The 18,324-nt window shown below is 43.6% G+C and overlaps 2 protein-coding genes across 2 annotated transcripts in view; one reads left to right on the top strand and one right to left on the bottom strand.

The window, feature by feature from the left end:
• hs2st1a (heparan sulfate 2-O-sulfotransferase 1a) overlaps positions 1-1,436 on the bottom strand; it is a 70,022-nt gene extending 68,586 nt beyond the window's left edge. Inside the window, exon 1 of the mRNA XM_064338201.1 lies at positions 1,399-1,436. Coding sequence (XP_064194271.1) covers positions 1,399-1,421 — 23 coding nt within the window. The 5' untranslated portion in view covers positions 1,422-1,436. The remainder of the gene's footprint in view (positions 1-1,398) is intronic.
• selenof (selenoprotein F) lies at positions 128-13,337 on the top strand. The gene is made up of 5 exons (XM_064338214.1): positions 128-507; positions 2,621-2,788; positions 8,860-8,923; positions 11,470-11,519; positions 12,712-13,337. The coding sequence occupies exons 1-5, from the start codon at positions 460-462 to the stop codon at positions 12,841-12,843; spliced, it is 462 nt and encodes a 153-aa protein (XP_064194284.1). The 5' UTR covers positions 128-459; the 3' UTR covers positions 12,844-13,337.
• Positions 13,338-18,324: the final 4,987 nt, after the last annotated feature.

Raw genomic sequence — 18,324 nt, forward strand, 5'->3', positions numbered from 1 at the left:
TCCGTGATTCGTGAATTTTAAGATCTGTTACATTTCCCAAGCAGCGATTGGATAGAATAGATTCATTGGCCGGAGCCTGACTCCCCGGAAGTAGCACTAACTTGCCTGAATCGAACGTTACCAGGGGTTTTTGATGAAAACGATATTATTGAATCCAGTTGATTAATGCTAACCATACCAAGTATATCACAGCAAACTATTCAAATCATAGAATCCTTAGTGATACTGCAATTTGAACGTTAACCAAATGTATAGACGATTAGGTGTGTTTAGTATTTAATATATAAATTAATTTAGCACAACAGTTTATGACGCTATGATGTTGTATCATAACTAACAGAAATTGTAAGAAAATAAAAAAGTACACAGCGCCAAAAACAGGCAGACAGACGGACCAATATACTCAGCGTAGGCCCGCGCATTACCCCACTGACCTATCAGCAAGTTCCACATTCCAAGATGGCGGGCGAGGTGTATTTGCTGTGGCTTTTGCCACTCTTACAAGCGGTAAATATGTACTTCTTCTCATTTAGTTTGCAATTAGTCTTATTTTATTATTTCGTTTTGTTCAATGTTTAATAAAACTGTGAAACAATATGACGTGATTTTATAATAGTGACGAAAATGCGGTAACTTAGTCTGCTAGCTAGCTAGCGGGGGAGACTAGTGACTGTATGACGTGGCCTTATGACTTATCAGAAATTGTTTTAGAATGGTCATAATTTAAAATAATACGCGTAAACGTGACCCTAGTTCTAGGGTTTGCAGGAAGGAAAATGGCTAACTAACTGCATTTTACGTTGACTCGCCAACAATCCATCTGTACTTCCCTATCAAAGCGAGGCTGCTTTGGCTAAATTGCCTTTATTCCGCTAACGTTTTGCTAGTGCTTGTCGCATCGTTGCCAAATTCAACTAACGTTAGCTAGTTCTTGTTGCATCGTTGTAGTGATACAGTGATTCTATTTAGATTTTGCCAGTATGTGAAACGTTTAGTTCTAGGTCACTTAACAGGCATTTGGAATGATTTCACCTTGGATGTGGCAGAATATCACTTGTATTCAGATCTCATTAGAACCAGACATACAGGCGTTCACTTGGTTTCTTGTCCGATTGAACCAGCATTGTGTTTGTTCGTATAAACTTTAAATCGTTCTCAATACAAGCATTAGACCTTCGCCCATATAATTCAGTATTTCCGTCTTTTGGCTAAAATGTAGCATTGTAGATGGATGCTGCTCAATATGAGGCAAATTGTAGTCGAATGCCCACAGTTGCGGAAAGGGGATAACTGGTGGTGCCGACAGTCTTAAATATTACAAACGGTAACAATTTATTCCGCTGCTCCTAAAATATTGGCAGTGGACCATGCAGGATGCCAGACCACCCTCACCCCTACTTCTGTTTGCGCGTTGTCCTCATATTTGATCGTCCGCACCTGTTAAACTCGCCCTATGTGTGTACATTGTTGCACTCGCGTAATCAAAACGTCTCCTTGAAAGCTTAAGATTTACGGGGACCACCCAGGGCCTTTCTGAGTAAGACATTGTACAACAGCTGACATGGAACAACTGTATCCGAAGGGTCCGTGTTGCCTCTAAGCCCCAAAGAATGAGCCATTTTGAGAGTTAAATTATATTATCTAAGTGCTACAGTTTCCATTTTCACAATCAGAATGTGTCACATTTTGTTCAACCAATATTTTTTTGTATATCATTTAGGAAATATTATTCATATGTTCACATTTTAGTTTACAGAAATGCAGGTGTAGGTCTGTGTCTTTTTTTTTTTTGGTGAACTCTTTCACTGATCTGCAGCATAGTTTATGACCAGGATACAGGATTTGCACAGGCTCTTGAATGTTGACTTTGAATGTGTAAAATTGAAGGTTGGGGAAGTGGTTAGGTTGCCCTGTTACCTTTTTACTTGGGACCATAATAATATTATCCATCTACAAATAATGTATGAATCTGGAAATGTTGAGTGTGCTGTGCATGAATGATGCAGGCAGAATAAATGTGATTGGTTTGAGAAGTTGCATGGGGGAGTTTGGAAGTTTGCTTAAGGCTAATTGCATGTTGCTATTCTCTGGATTACAAATGCTGCTGGTTAAGAATGTGATGGTGAAGTGAGGTTTCCTGAAATGAAAATCTGACCTGGATTCATTAGCGGTTGGATTAGGCCTAGCGCCCAAGTTTTTGTGAAAGTGTTTGGATAGAAACACTTTTTAAAAAGCCAGAAGCTTACCACCTTCATTTGTATGAACAGCATGAGGCGTATTGCAGGGGATTAACATACAGGTATTGAGATTACTTTATTTTACTTTTCTCAGCCTACACGTTTCTGATTTTTCCTGTCGGCTTTTTACCACAAGCTGACATTCTGATAATGGCAAAGCAACGCTTGGAACACTCCCAGAGCTTAGCCAGCAAGAATGACCTCCTGCCCTCTGATATTATTTCACAGTGAAGTATTACTCTGGGTGCACCCTCACCCCCACCGTCGTTTGTCAGGCTCCCTGGAAGATCCGGGGCAGCAGGCGAAAAGCCTCGCTCTCCGCGGCGTGCGATTGGGTGGAGCGGCGCGCTGAGCCCCTCCCTCTTTTCTCTGTGTCGGCGCAGGTGGCGGCGTACGGCGTGGAGCTCTCCTCGGAGGCGTGCCGGGACCTGGGCTTCTCCTCCAACCTCCTGTGCAGCTCCTGCGACCTGCTGGGCCAGTTCAGCCTGGCGCAGCTGGACCCCTTTTGCCGGCAGTGCTGCCAGGAGGAGGCGCAGATCGAGTCCAGGAAGGTAAGGGGCCGCGTGTCACGCCCAAATGCGCCCCCCGTGGAAAAGTGCTCCGGAACCTATTTTTCTGTTATAGAAATGCCCCCTCCCTCTTATAGATACTGATAAACTGTGATTATTTTGTCAGTTTCACATCCTACAGTGGTTTCATATAAACAAATATTTATTCTTATTTAGCATATAAAAATGACCGACCAACATATATTTTTCAGTGCACATTTAAGCATATGAACGTGAACATTCATCTGAACTTATGTACAACAAAGAACTAATGCATCTTCAACTCAGGTTGAAAGATACATCCAGTGTTGCTGAGAAGTGTTTTCTTTTTCTGTGGTGGTCAATTGTACCGTTGTGGCGATTATTGTGCATTTTAGAATATAAAATGAGTCGGATCAGCTTGGCTTTGTACTTGCTTTTCTGTTTGTCTGCTGAGGCGAAATGACAGTTGTAGATTTGAGGACGTGCCCCCAATCATGTTTCATTTTGTTTGTCTTTAATTGTCTGAACCATTTATTCTCCCATGATAATTGCAGCTTGTGGGCAGGATTACTTGAAAGTCAAACAATATTACATAGTCTGGGTTGGCTCCTGATGTAATACAAATTATGCATTATCGCTGTTCGGTTTGAATTTTAGTTATGTTTTAACCATTTGGTGTTGTTTACGGACGAATCAGGACGGCCCCTGTCAGCGATGCATCTTTGAGAATGAAGCTTTCCGGTTTCCATCAAGGCGAATGTCATATGGTTTCAGCATTTAGCAAGCTGTTTAAATACATTGTTCCATATCAGAGTAACATTTTCACTCTAATAATATTCCGGGTTTGTGAAGTAAAGCCCTGAGATATAGGATGTATAACTTTGTTGCATACAGCAAGTACAGTATTTCTGCTAATAAAGCCTATTTAGCCCAATTCATAAAACGCACTAAAGATCTACATTCCACTGGTCAAGCATATTTTTATATTTTTATTCAATAGCTTAAAGACATTATTTAAAAGTATGTTCAGCATTTCTTTCTTGTCTATTGATATTCTGTCGAAGGGCTTATTGATGTTCAACCCCATTTCCGTTTGACTTTTTAAAATACTTTTTAAAAGATTGGCTGAACAGCAAAGAGCATTTCCACAATCTCTCGTATCACGTAATGGCTCAAGTTGCCAGATTAATTTGTTATTGTGAGATCAGTGTAGCCTTCTTTTATTATGAAATAAAATGCATTTTTGCTTAAAGACCGTAGTGTGGGTTACCATGACTTGAAAACATGATGATTGGAAAGCCAGCACAGCTAGTTACACATCGTGATTATACACTGGTTATTTTCAGGGTTTGATTTTTTCCCCCAGTCTAGCTGTTGTCTACCTCGCAGGAATCATGACAAGTGCTTTTTTAAAACAGATACAAGTGTTTTTTAAAAATATATACATAATTGTTTCCAATGTGTATAATAATTCAGTTGCTCACAATTTTAAAATGGTGATAGGCCAGCCAGTGCAGGAGGATTCTTCCCTTTCCACTCAACCTTTCAGGGTTTAGAAGTAGTCAAAAATGTAGTCAAAAACTCTGGCAGGAAGGCAGCGGGCTAAAGAGGTTTCATAATCTCGGACATTCTACCCACCCACTGAGTAGTTTCAGTCCTTATGGACTTCTCAGAGTTCTGTGTTCTTGCTTTGACTCCCTGCAGTCAAATATATCAGAAACCTTTTGTACTCTACTTTATTACTGTTATTGCCCAAAGGTTTTTGTGGAATGTCGAGAGAATTTTTTTAGCTTCTCTCTGTTGTCATCAGTGCTGATGGGAAAGAGGCCTGTTTTAGACAGAAACTCAATGAAGATGACATTTTGTTCTGACAGTGTGAAAAGTTGTAAGATTTGCTGTCGGGGCTGTACAGGCCTGATAGTTTCTTAGAATGACGTGAGGCTATTCTGCTCCCAACAGCTGGTTGAACTGCTGAAAGCTGAAAATATGCTGGAAACTATTTGTACCACATTCAAAAATGAAGATTCAAGATAGTGATTAAATAATGCTGGCAGGTAGCTTTAGTCTTATAAATCTATTACTGTGACAATAGTGTATGCTAAATATTGCTACCTGGGCCATTATCTTTAGAAATGACACTAGGGGCAGAATTACATAATTTCTCTTTTTTCCAAAAATAAGTTTGGTTTTGGTAAGTTGAGTGATCACCGTATGCATTTCATTGTGAGGCAAATTTATGGCAAATGATTTTTGACCCAATGAATTTTATACTTTGTATCCAAAGAAAAGTTTGTCCTTATGAGGTGTAAGCCTGATGTGTAAGTTTCTTCAGTGTTTTACAGTCATGGTAGAGTGGTGAAACTTAGCAGGCCTTCACGGCAAGGCCCGTGCACAGCGTGAGCCCAGCCCGACTCGGCCCAGAACCGAGCGTGGAAACGTGGGGCTGCGGCACCATTCGGTCCCGCCCCTTCCAGATTGCCGCCGCCATGTTAAACAGAGAGGGATGACTGGGAGGTGAGACCAACTGCGCGTGAAATTACCCAAGAACATTTCACTGCTGCTTTAAATAGCCCTCCTCTCCTTGGATAGCCAGCCCCAATTTCAGCAGCGCTCCCCAACAAACATCCCTCACGCGCGCGTGTGCGGCTCCCCGACTGATTGGCGCGGGGTCTGCCCATAAAAGCAGCTGCCTACCGCGTCTCTCCCCGCTCTCGTCTCCGCGGGATTGATGGTTAATGTGCGACAGCTATTTACTGAGAAGATGGCAGTTGTAATTACCGCGCGACTTGGTTAATCATACATGACGTTATTTATTTTCCCGTGAGATGCCTGCATCTTGGGAGACCCAGACATGCAAAGTTTATTTATTGGCAGTTTATACAGCCGGATATTTATCGAAGCAATTACAGCATCTGGGAGTCCCGCTTGCATCGTAGTCACGAGACGCGTCCCCCTTAACCGCTGCTGAATTGCCGCCTATCCTGGAATTAAGGAACTGCGACAGCGTAAGACTTAAGGACAACATTAGGCCTGAGACGTTATCGGAGGTAAAGGAGAAGAAATCCATGCATTCTCCACAGTTCAGCCGTTTTGTTAAGAAGTTTCCTTTTGCCCTTTAACTTTGACCGGGCTCCCCGGCACCGCCGGTTATGTGAAGGGCTGCGTCCCTGTCCTTTATTTCTGAGTCAACGGCTGCATCAGCACGCCCTGAATATTGATGTGGGTAATTAATGCAGGACTTCAGGCCTTTTCTGACTCACGCTGTGAATTTCACGGGCGTGTGATCCGCAGGTATTTAAGGACTAGCAGATTTTTGCCTTTCTTTAAAGTTACATTCCCCCCACTTGACTTGAATGGAATATTTAAAAATATTTATTATAGACTATGGGGCCTGAATTAAGACCTTTAGCACGTGCAAAACACTTTAGCACGCACAAAACCAGTAACATGACCATTGATTGGTCATGGTATTTGTTTTGCGCCAGTCATTGGTTGTGCTATCAGTTTTGCTTGTGCTAAAAGGTTGTGCACATGCTAACAGTTTTAGTAAATCAGGCTTTGAATATAGCTTGCAATTCTTGACTGAAAGGATGGTTTAGAATAGCATTGGTTAGCACATTTGTCTTATCAAATTTAAAATCTGTTTTCAAACACTGACCCTAAACTACTGCCAAATATATTTGATTTTCTTCTGCAGTCCTGAGCTCCAAACAAGATTCAGTCGTTGTTTATCCAGCCGAGGATAGTGATTTGTTCCTGATGAATGCGAGCTGCAGTTAAGTAGCATTTAAAGTGGTGTGATTTTGAAAACTCATCTCAGCTGGGTGTCGGAATGATTTCTAAAACAAGCTTTAAGCGCGGGCAGCTACGCTGAAGTTGCTGCCAGTGTAATTCTGTTAAAACAACCGCGAGCAATATGCAGAGCAAAGTGAGAAGTCTGCTCTGCGAGCCATAATCAGATAACCGATGGTCTGCAGCGTTATTATCTCTTCGTACCACATTGGCAACCAAAAGAGACCACTGGTCACATTCAGGAGGTGGTATTAAGTTATTGAATCCTCCCACATTCCCGAGAAACATTTCTGAGTTGCAGACAATGATCCGAAGCTATAATTCAATACTCTAATCAGCACGCCCAAGGTTAATACGATTTCCCCCGAGTGCAATCAGCTCGCCAGTAACGAAGAGAGGCATTTAATTAACCTTGATCCCACACACCAGAGTGGGGGGGCTGGGAAAATCCCGGTGTCCGTGTGCGATTTTGCGGCAGGAAGCTGACCGGCAAATTAATTTGCATGCGCAGCGGGCGTCGCCTCGGAATACCAATTTCCTCGAAAAGCCGAAAAAAGAAATAAACGGCAAACGGCGCACGCCGGCAGCGATACGGCGCCATCCATCACCGGGCCCCGGGCCCCGACCACCTCCGTATGCAGAGCCGCTCGCTTTAATGGCCCTGAAATACGGCCCATCACAGCGCATTAATTGCTCCGGCGGAATCGATTCGCCCGCCCGGGGTACCCGTGAGCGCGTGGCTAGCGCTAGCGCTAGCTCCTCACGCGCGGGCTGGCCGTCCTTGGCGCTAGGGCCAGGGGCTCTCCTTGAAGCCAAAGGCTTTGTGTTTGGCTGTGGTGTGCGTGTCTTACGCCGCTCGTGCCCGGAAGCATCAGATTTGCCCTCCGTTAAATTTTCATTGTTTGTTAAGTCCAAAGTTTGGTGTTAAGTACTGGTTCAGCTTTCAGTTTTGTTTCGGTGAGGCGTCCGCGTTCGTACCATGCGCAGATAGTGTAACTGGATGACATTCCTGCTGTCTGTAATGTACTCTAAACCCTCAGTAATCACCTGAAGAGCTTTTGGCTGCTGAGGAGACAGAGAAAAAAATGTAGCATTTGAGCACTTGAAATATTTTCAAATTATTTGTCATGAGTTTGTCCATCTCACTGAGGAGTGTATCTAACTGCAGAAAGAGAGAGCCTGTTCCCTTAGAGAAATCGTAACTTCAGTCCTTGAGGGCCAACAGGGTCTGCAGGCATTTATGGTTTCCTTTTGATCAGCAGCCTATTAAGGCCTTGAGAACAAGGTGTGGATTTTTTAGCCAATCGGTGACTCAAATGAATCTCTCGTTTTGAAACACTCCGAAAACCAGCAGACACTGCGGCCCTCAATGGTTGAAGTTTGACAGCCCTGTCTTAGGAGATTGGAGATGGAAGTCAACCTTATTCTGAAGAACTCTAACAGAAAGTTTTATATAAATCTATTTTTTAAATATATTATAAAGAGGCAAGAAGGGCGCAGTGGGGAAGATTCATAGTAAGGGCAACGTAACGCATTTTTGTTTTTCGTGATTTAGCACCTTCAAAGACACTTTCCAGTTTTCCCAAGATGTAAAACCGTGATAGTGAGGTCACAAGTTCAGTGAGGAGCGCAGTTCTTCATTGTCATTGAAATGATTGGCCTATTGTCAGCCGTTATCTGTAATTCACACGTCTGGTTGTGTCATGGCGGTTTCTCGCGGGGCTCGTTGCGCTTTAAAGCTGTAATCCAAGCACAAACCCATTACAGCGGCGTCGTTACAGGGACTCTCCTGGCCCTGCTGTCATTCACAGTGCGGCACTGTCTATCGCACTAGCTGGGGGCACAACTGCAGACTTGTTTTTCCCCCCTGGGAGTTAGCGCGTTTTGCTAGCGTAATTGTTTCGGGACTTAATTCTTTATCTATCGCTCCAGGATGCAGAGCTGTCTTTCAGATCGGAAGGCAGTACAGCTCTCTCTCTCTCTCTTTTTTATTATTAATTTCTGTTTCTATTGTGTATTCTCCTGAGACGCCGTGGTCACCCAGTCAGGCGAATCATCCTCGTCAGCCTTTTCAGCGTTTTGATTGGCAGAGAGCACACACACACACACACACACACATACGTATGCTCACACACACACAGTAAGTTAGAGATTTTCCTTGTCACTGCTGTTTCTGTGAGTCTCCAGCAGAGCGCGTCTTTGTAACGGCTTCTCCCATTGGCCTGGATAAGCACGAGTGGGGCTCTGTCTCTTTTCGGGCGTGTCTGTGAACCAATTGCTCTCTCTCTCCCCCTCGGCAGCACTACCCCGGTGCCATCCTGGAGGTCTGCGGATGAAAATTGGGGCGGTTCCCTCAAGTCCAAGGTGAGTGACCCAGTCGGCTGCTCTCCCGCCGCGCGGAGGCCCGACGGAGGCTCCGCCCTCCCCCGGGCAGTGACCCGAGCGGCGGGTGTGATTTCTGCACCTGCGTCGCCACGCGTAGCTTCCCCTGCGCTCGGTGAAGCCTGCCCCGCCCCCCGGGCCAGGACTCCTCTCCGAATCAGTCCGGCACAAAGCCTCTTCCCCCTCCGGAAGCAGAGGGGCATAATGGTGTCTGTGAAGCAGCATTCTGTGGGCCCAGAGTGACACTGCACACCCGAAGGCTTCCACACTGATGTTGAAACGCATTAGAGAGGAGCTGCTGAAGCCTGTGCACTTTGTCATCCATCCCACGGAGGGTTGAAGGCAGCGTGCTCTACCAGTGCTGCCGTCGTGGGCGGGGCAGTGGAGGATCCTGGGACAGGTCCACACAACAGCCTCACGTTGCGGTTTCCACAGCTTAAAGCTGGCCTTTTACTAATACAGGGCACTGAAAGTGAGAAATTTAGAGAACCACAGCTTAGGAGAATAGGGTTATTTTCCGTCTTCCAACAGGGGAAATCAGTAAAATACAGTAACATCAAATGATGCTTTTCCCTTTAAACATAAGGTGATTTGTTGCACTGTTACATTTTGGGTCCTAACTCATAGTCCCGGCGCTGCTTTGAGACTTTGGGCTGGTGACGGCGCGTGTGTGAACACGGGACCGAAAGCTCCCCCCCCCCCCCCGCAGCCCCTGCTATAATTGGGCTTGTTAGAGTGACTCAGAGAGGGCAGCTTGTTTCCTAGCTAGCTTCCTCCGTCAGCACATTTGCTTTGAACTTTAGCAGTTAATGTGAACAGAACACAGCAGAAAGTGAAAGGTTCTTGTCTGAGAGCCAGTTTTGTACTACGCAAGGCAAACCTGCGCTTTGATGCTAACCCCTGCTTGTATCTGATTAGGCACTGTCCCTGGCAGCTAACAAGACGTTGTCTTCGACTTCAGGCGTCCGCCTCTATACACTGGAGGCCTCCTGTACAGGAATACATTGATTTTAGGGCTTTTGTAGGCTCATACAAGCATGAGGAGAGGGTTGCTGAGTCAGGATTATCGATTGCGATGTTCCTCTTAGAACTTCTCAGCCATCATATTAGCGACTGGCCCTGTGTGAAATAAGAAAAATGACTGCCTCAAAGCCACTGATCTCAAAAGTCCAAACCTAAACCAAATCCCTATATTGACAATTGGGAGGCTGTTTGCGGTGCAGTTGGGCATGCGCTAACACGTATGCCGGATCAGTGAAGTGAAATAAACTGTCGCCACCTGCTGCTCCCCATCACCACCACCCGGCCCCACCCATCATCTGAGCCACATCATAAACTCCATAAAAACTGACAGACATGTTGGTCACCAGTCGGCACCCTGAGCCGACCAGAGGTAGGATAGTTCCTGGCCTGTTCCTTCCAGGTCCACGCAAGATTTTCCTGCACTGTGCCTAGCTGCTCCGGGGTTGGCCAGGGTGTCTGTGGCAGTGCAACTGCGTAAATACGCAAATTGAATGAAAGCGCACTTCCTGTGAGCCGCGAGGCTTCAATAAGCGGGCAGTCAGCCGGCGTGACACCGTGGAAGCGCCCGTGTCATCCGTTCACTGTGACCCGCAGACTGTGACCTGGACAGCCTGTTCCTGCAGGCAGCAGGCTCGGCGTCCCCGGCAGCTGGCTGCGGTACGCTTGTTAAACGCCGTGTAATTGAGCGATTCCCTCTGGGGAGAGTTACGAGCCCTAATGCTCCCGGCCTGCCCTCGTTGTGCCAGAGGAGGGGGAGGCAGGGACCAAAGGTGCATTTGGACCCCTGACATATTGGAAATCGTTCTAGCAGTATCATCGGTTCCCTGGCTTTGGGAGTGAAACTGGATCCTTCCGAGACTCCCCCCCTATACTCCTAACTTATAGAGACCCAAATCTTTCAGAGCTCTGTCCACACCAGGATACGTGTGGATTGGGGGGGGGGTCACTAGAGGTGGGAGGATGTAATGAGTTTTGAGTCTTGTGGAGGCTGACATTGCCTGGAAGGATCGGTATCACAGTGGAGTAACAGCAGACATCAGCACTGTCCCTCTCGTGTTTTCTCTCATGGCTGTACAGATAATGAAGGAACCCTACATCACAGGCCTGAGCCTGAGGGACAGAAATGTGCAGCATGTCCAGGCTTTTGAGTTTGGGGTTAGCCTGGCCAGTAAGGCAGGACTGTGTTAGCGATTTGTGGACTGGTCTTACAGCTCAGGCACTGCAGTGGTCATTCCCACATTGGGCACAGTGTATACCTTGAAAGACCGCAATTAATATTCAGCAGTGTAAATTGATCATATGTAAAAATACTCCTACATTTTATAATGCTATCCCTTTTTTATATTTGTTTGTTTTTGGAAAATCAATAAACAGTTGTTAACAAAAAAAATAAAATACCGCACAGATTTACACTTAATTGTCCTCTTTATGGTGGTGGTAATAATAATAATAATAATAATAAACAGTAATAAGAATAAACAATAATATTTATTGTGTTCTCACAGCTTTTGTCAGGAGTGACAAGCCAAAGATGTTCAGAGGTCTTCAGATCAAGGTAAGGAACATTTTGTGCCGTTCACTCATCCAGATAAGTAGCATTTTTTTTCCAAATGCTTTTCTCAACATGTCTGCATCAAATGAGCCACTTCTCTAATTGAAGTCAGTATGGTGCGATTGGAAGCTTTTCCCCATATGGAATGCTTTCAGGCTACATTAACTTAATGTATTCATTTTGATTGTGAATATCGTGTGCCCATTAAGTCGTACACTTTTGGCTATCTGTAGATCAAGGATAATTTCTAGGGCCCTGGGACAGTTGCGGTTTTTATTATCCACACCTAAAGTTAACCTAGCAGAGCACGTGCCAGCTGGTGTTTGCAGTACATCATACCTTCAATTATGTGCATCACCACGTATTTGAAGGCATACTTTTATTTTCTACTGGAAGTGTTGGCACTAGTTGGCACCTGTCTGCCTGTAGTTGACAGGTGTTGAACCTTGCGCAAAATAAACATCTCAGATGGTGCCAGTCACACACGATTCTGTGCATGGGACTCCCAGAACTAGTAGGGGAGACGGGATCCTCGCGAGACAGGTCCGCTGTTTGAGGTCACCTCGCGGCACATGTTCGCCTGTCCTTAAATCAACGGGATGGCTCCGTCCATTCGGTTCGCCACCTGCCCCTGCCAATCCGTACGCCGTAAGGATCGGCCCAGAGTCTGACACAGACCAGTGTGCCTTTCAGCCGCCCAACCAAGCGCAACAGTCGGAACCAGGGCTGCTCATTAAGACGACAGTGAAGGATTGGCTTGCTCTCTAGAGCAGGGGGACCTTGCCAGATGGGAATCTGTGCCCTGCTTTTATTTTGACACGCGGGAAGGAGAGTGGCGTCTCACTGCCTGCCATAAAGGGCCCAAATGTGTCAGTGTAAATAGTCTGCCGGCACAATTACCCTAGCGCTTAATTGTTGAAGGTGAGAGAGAATGATACCGGTAATTGGATTTGGTAATAGCACTTTGGCAAAGACTTATAAAGACTTTTTTAAGTGGCTTTTAATACGGCGCGTCACAATGGCCAATTTTTCATCAGATTTACTGGCCATTGTTTTGCGAGTACGTTTAGAGCCAATGACTTTTTCCGTTTTTGAAGAGCATTGCTTGGGAAAGGACGAAAGGAGTCAAGCCATGGAAACCTTTCACAAACCGCGGATTTGAATGAGCTTTTGTTTTTGTGTGGTCCGTTTCCAGTACGTCCGAGGCTCAGACCCCGTGCTCAAGCTGCTGGACGATGACGGGAACATTGCCGAGGAGCTCAGCATCCTCAAGTGGAACACCGACAGCGTGGAGGAATTCCTCGGCGAGAAGCTCGAACGCATTTAAAGAATCTTTGGCACTTTCTTTCCTCCATTTTGTCCACCCTTTCTGAATCGACTGATACCGAGGCGTGTCTGCCAGGCCTTAAATGTGTGTCATTGTTGCTGTTTAAATACTTTTTTGTTTGTTTTTTTGTTTTGTTTTTTTTTTAGCTCAAGTAGATTTTTGTTGATAAATACATCTTCACAGTGATTAGCCTTGATTAGCCCTGTAAAAGTAGTCTTTATGCAGTAGTTCTGCTCCATTTCACACTTTGATATCATTTGTAGCGTAGCTCTGTACAGTTTTGTACCGTTTGGGCCGGGAGCTCGCCGGCCCCCCCCCGCGCGTGCTATAGCGCCTGCAGGGGGCGCACGTCTGTGAGGGCCTCTCAGTAAACCAGCTCTGGGATGAGAGGCCTGATGTCCCCCTTGTGCGCTCACTGGGGCGCTACGCACCGCGGGAGCCGCGAGCTTCCGGTCCAGAGAGAAACCAATAAAACCGAGGCGTCGTACCCGCTCGCTCTGCTTCGCCTCTCATTTGTGCTTTCCTTTTACTTCTCATTCCTGAACTCTGAGCGCTTCCCCCACACGGTAAGCTTCTGTGATCACTCAGATCTTGTGAAGTTTGAACTGTGATGTTCGCCAATACTTGATATATCCAGTAAAAAAAAGGTTTATGAAATATTATTGTTTTAATATATGAAATATTATCTGTGTACTAGTGAACCCCGAAATAATATTTTTGTCATATACGTAATGGCTGACAGTGTAATTGTTTGACAATATTTCAGACGCACTTGGTGTTACCCCGGCGGTGTGTGTAATAACGAAGTAATGTTTTGATATAATGGGCATATTAATCTTGCAACTCTCCCATCTGTTGTAAGATAATGAAATACATGAGGTGAGATGAATTTTTAAATGGCTTTAAAAATGCATGTGCTGCAGGTGCCCGTAGGTTCAGTAAAGGTACCTGAGCTGTTTTATGAATTCCGTTTTCACGGGGTGTGTTCAGTTGTAAACAGACCACAACCCTGAAGGATACTTGGTTCCTATGTTCAAACTTGAAAGAATTCCTGAATCTAATCTTTTTTTTTTTTTTTTTAATTTATTTATTTATTTTTTTATCTCTGGAGGATCTTTTTTTTCATCTCTGATCTTTGACAGTTCTGTAGAGGATCGGCTCTGACACTGCAGGATGTACTGAAGAAGCACTATACTACTTTTACTGCTTTTCCTTAGCCATTTCATGGTTATTCTTTTATTTGAGGGTATTTTAATTCACTGGTTTCAACATGTAGAATTTACAGCACTTTTTACACAGTGTGTTGGATCTTAGACAATTCCTTTGGCCTCCACCCTTTGCTCTTGCCATCAGTCTGATACAAGTGAATCTTGGTCTCATCTGTCCACAAGACCTTTTTCCCAGACCTCTGGTACTCTGGTCCTAAGAGTACTCTTAGCAAACTGTAACCTGAATATCCTGTTTTTGCTGTGAACTCGTTTTTTTAAATCTTGCAGTGAACCTTGTTCATTAAGCCTTCTACAGACAGTTGTCACTGAAACATCAACGCCTGCCTCCTGAGGAGTGTTTCTGACCTGTTAGACAGGTGTTTGGGTTTTTTTTCTTCAATATGTTGCGAATTCTTCAGTCATCAACTGTAGAGGTCTTCCTTGGCCTACCAGGTCCTTTGCAATTACTGAGCTCACCAGTGCTCTCTTATTGATGATCCCAACAGTTGATCTTGGTAAGCCTAAGGTTAAGCCTGTGTCTCTGCCTGTTTTTTTTCTTCTTATTTCTTAGGTTTCCTTAAGTTTCATTGGCACTCTCTGACCCACATGTCGACAAATGGCAATAACAGACTCCAAAGGCAATGAAACACCCACAATCTGGACTAAATACTGAAAGCTGTCCTATACCTGTACTAAGGAAGCAGTTGAACACAGCTGACTCATCACCTGTGAAAACACCGGTGACGTCATTTGGCCCAACCGTTACGGTGCCCTGAAATTTGGGGTCTGTACATTAAAAGTGCTGTATTTTCAACATAGTGAAACCAAAATGTATAAAAATAGCCTTTAATAAAAGCTGAGCATGTGCACTTTAACAGCATGATGATTGCTTGATTGCAAATCTAAAATTGTGGAGTGCCGAGCCAAATCAAGGAAAAATGTCTTTGTCCCAAACATGTAGCTCACTGAATATAAAAAGTATTTTCCATATTGAAATGATAGGCTATGTTTGAGTACTTTGCATCATAATTAATTTTGTTGTCAGAAGTTTTTACATTTGATTCTGTTACTGTAGTTCCATATTGCTGTTGTGGGAACAGTCTTTCGGAGTAAATTGTTTTTAAGTCAGAATTGTCTTAGGAAAATGCTTTTCTGTGAGTTACACGGTGTACAGAATGTAGTGAGCATCTTTAGTAATACAGTTCATAATACGTTCATTACAAAGTGCAGATTTTGATAAAAAAACGGAAATAATTGTGTATACGAGGATGCTTTGTATTATATTAACATAGTAACTAATGAACCTTAAACTACTGTGGCTGAAGGATGGGCTATTACCAGCACAGTGACATCTCCCATCGGGGTCATGTGACTTTTTCATTTATGTGTAATTTTACTGTGGATAACAGGTTCAGAGAGAGTCCAGGTCAGGTAAGATACTGTTTTGCACTTGAAAAGACCTTGTTTAACCCGTCCCCATAAAACGGAATTGCACAGGCTGTAGGCCAGATAAACTAGTTTCCTAGCCGTGGGTAAAAAATAATAAAACATTGATCATTACACAGATATAAATGATTCGTAGCTTGGACTATATTTAGTCGAGTTTTCTCGGTCGTTCTTGGAGGTTCAGTGATTTTGTTGCTGCAGTTGTTTTCCATCGGTTTTATTGCCTTGTCTGTGTAATTACTTTAAAAAACGATTCCAATCTGAAGGCAGTCTTGATCTTATTGAGGTTGTGTCACTCCTGGTATGCCATAGCTTGGCCTAGTCTGACTATTTAACTGCAAAATAGAAACTGTTGGTTGCGATAGGGATGAGGCATTGTTTAGACTTTACTATTACTGGCCAACCTGTCATCAGGTTTGAGTGTTGCAGTCAGTCTGTCATGAATAATCAATCCCCAGCTAGATGTATCCATCTACAAACCTACATGCCTCAATTGAGTGACTGATTTCATAATGCTGTGTATATAAAATAGCATAGCGTACATATACCCGTACAATGTGCCAGACTTCATGTAGGCATATACTGTAATGAGAGTATATGCAGTAAGGACTGAATTATTCTCAGCTCTGTCAAGCCCCTGAATTTAGGTGCACGGACGCCCTCTGTTGGTAATACTGTAAGTCTGCGTCACAAGCTTTTGAGTGCACTTACATTATGTCGAATTCTGTTCACAATAGTGCATCTTGAGAAGATATAGACAAAGTTGTCTTGCGCGGCATCTTATATGCCTACTTAGAATGGAAAAAACTAATGCAAACATGCTTGCATTAACTGAATTCTGTACCTTTTGTACCTTTTCTTTCCCTGAACGAAACGCAAGCCAAAAGGGACCACCTCCCACTGGCATTGCAACAATACAAAATTCAGTGGGGGTTCATGAGTTCTTTTTGTTTGTTTTTTTTCTTTCTGTAACCAAGGGCTAGGCTAGCCCTTAAGCACATTGCCTGTTATTTTCATTCTCTCATTGACCTGGGTAATTCTTAACATCATTGTCTTGAGCTGTATAGATTACATTCAGCTTTCATGGCACCACACTGATGAAGAACTCTGAGCTCCTACAGCTGCCTTGTGCCCCACTGACACAAAAAAAAGAGTTTGGGTCTGAATATTGACTATAGCATGCTTTCCTATGCCAAAACAAGACTTCGGCCATTCAATAGGTTTACCAGAGCCGGTTGAAATTTGTATTTGACAACAAAAAAAATTTTAAAGGCTTTTTTTAGATGCGATTTTCCCTTTAAATCCCCTCAGACAGAACCCCTCCATCTGTTGTTGTGTCACATTATTGCCTTGGTAAATAAATTCAGAATCATTCTGTTTGACATTTTTTCAGCTGCCTGACCTTAACAGCTGCGTTGCTATTGCTGACTGGGTGGCAGTGGTGTAAAGTAGGTCCATCAAAGTCGTTGGAATTTAGTGTCATGCTGCTTTTGATTGCTTTGCCTGTCTGCATGCTGTAACTTTGTTTACAGAGGTGTCACATGACACAGAAAGCTTTAATTATCCAATCTGTGTCGTGCTGTGTGACTGAACTTCCTGGGTGGTGAGTGACAAGGAATCTATCACCTATGCTGGCAAATTAAAATGTATGGTGTTCTATTTGCAGATGAATCAGTGCAGTCTATATCTAGTGGTCCAAGCCTGTAGGGCTGGAGCCCTTTTGTTTTTATGGGGGTTTTTTTCCTCCATCTTTTTGCTAATTCCCTTGAGATTGTAAATGCATGAAAACAGATATGATGTGCAAACTCAGACACAAGGAATATTTTTCCAGTTGGCCGAATGGTGGTGCGATAATTAAAGACCCAAATTTAAAAGGCTCTATCTCCTACACTGTAACTCCAATTTAGGCCAAATACAAATATGGTACACAGATTCTGGCATGTATGCTCTACGACTTTGCCAATTAGACTACCAGGCTTCGCCGACAATTTTCTCACCATTAAAATTTTTTTGAAAAACACATTTTTCCGTACTCCTCCTGCACAGTCTGTCTTATTTCTATCTTCTCTTCACAGTGATTTCAGTCAAACTGAGGTAACGATGAACGTTTGTAACAAGGAAACATGCAGTATTTGATTTTCTAGTTTTTTTTTTGTTTGTTTTTTTTTTCATTTTTTGAAAAGGCTCAATTCACTTTCCAGAAATTTTGACCCCAGGCCCCAAGGAGCAAGCCATGGGCTACAGTGCCAAGGAAAAATGCCCTTAATGAAATGAGAACCTTGGATATATGCCGACTCACTCAGGGGAAATAGTACTTCAGAGTAAAGTCTCATCTGATACAATATCAAAATATGGAGCTGTTTAATCTAAAATTCCATATATTTTTCTGGTGTCTTTGTTTCTTAATGGTTTATCATTTGTTTGTTCTAGTTTCAATGTGTATTTCTGATTCATTATTTTTTAATTTGAGTATTTCTATTATATTTCAATTAGTCGAAAGCAGATGAAAAACCTCCACAGTACAGACATATTTAAAATATTATTAAATGTGTTATTGTAATCATTAATACTGCTCAATACAAGTAAATGTGTGTAAATCTACACGAGAACCTCTTTACCACCGATTCAACTGGTGTTCTTGGGGGTGCCTTTTTGGCCAGCAGGGATCACTGTTGTACAATGAGATGCTGGCATCCTACCCTGCAATATCTGGGCAATGAAACTGCATTGCCTTATGGGGCTGCCTACAACTGTCAGCACTGGCATGAGTTGTACATATTTGTTCATCATCACATCCCTAATTGAGATTATTCATGCACCACAATGG

The sequence above is a fragment of the Anguilla rostrata genome, chromosome 6 (genome assembly GCF_018555375.3).
Source record: "Anguilla rostrata isolate EN2019 chromosome 6, ASM1855537v3, whole genome shotgun sequence".
NCBI classification, from domain to species: Eukaryota; Metazoa; Chordata; class Actinopteri; order Anguilliformes; family Anguillidae; genus Anguilla; species Anguilla rostrata.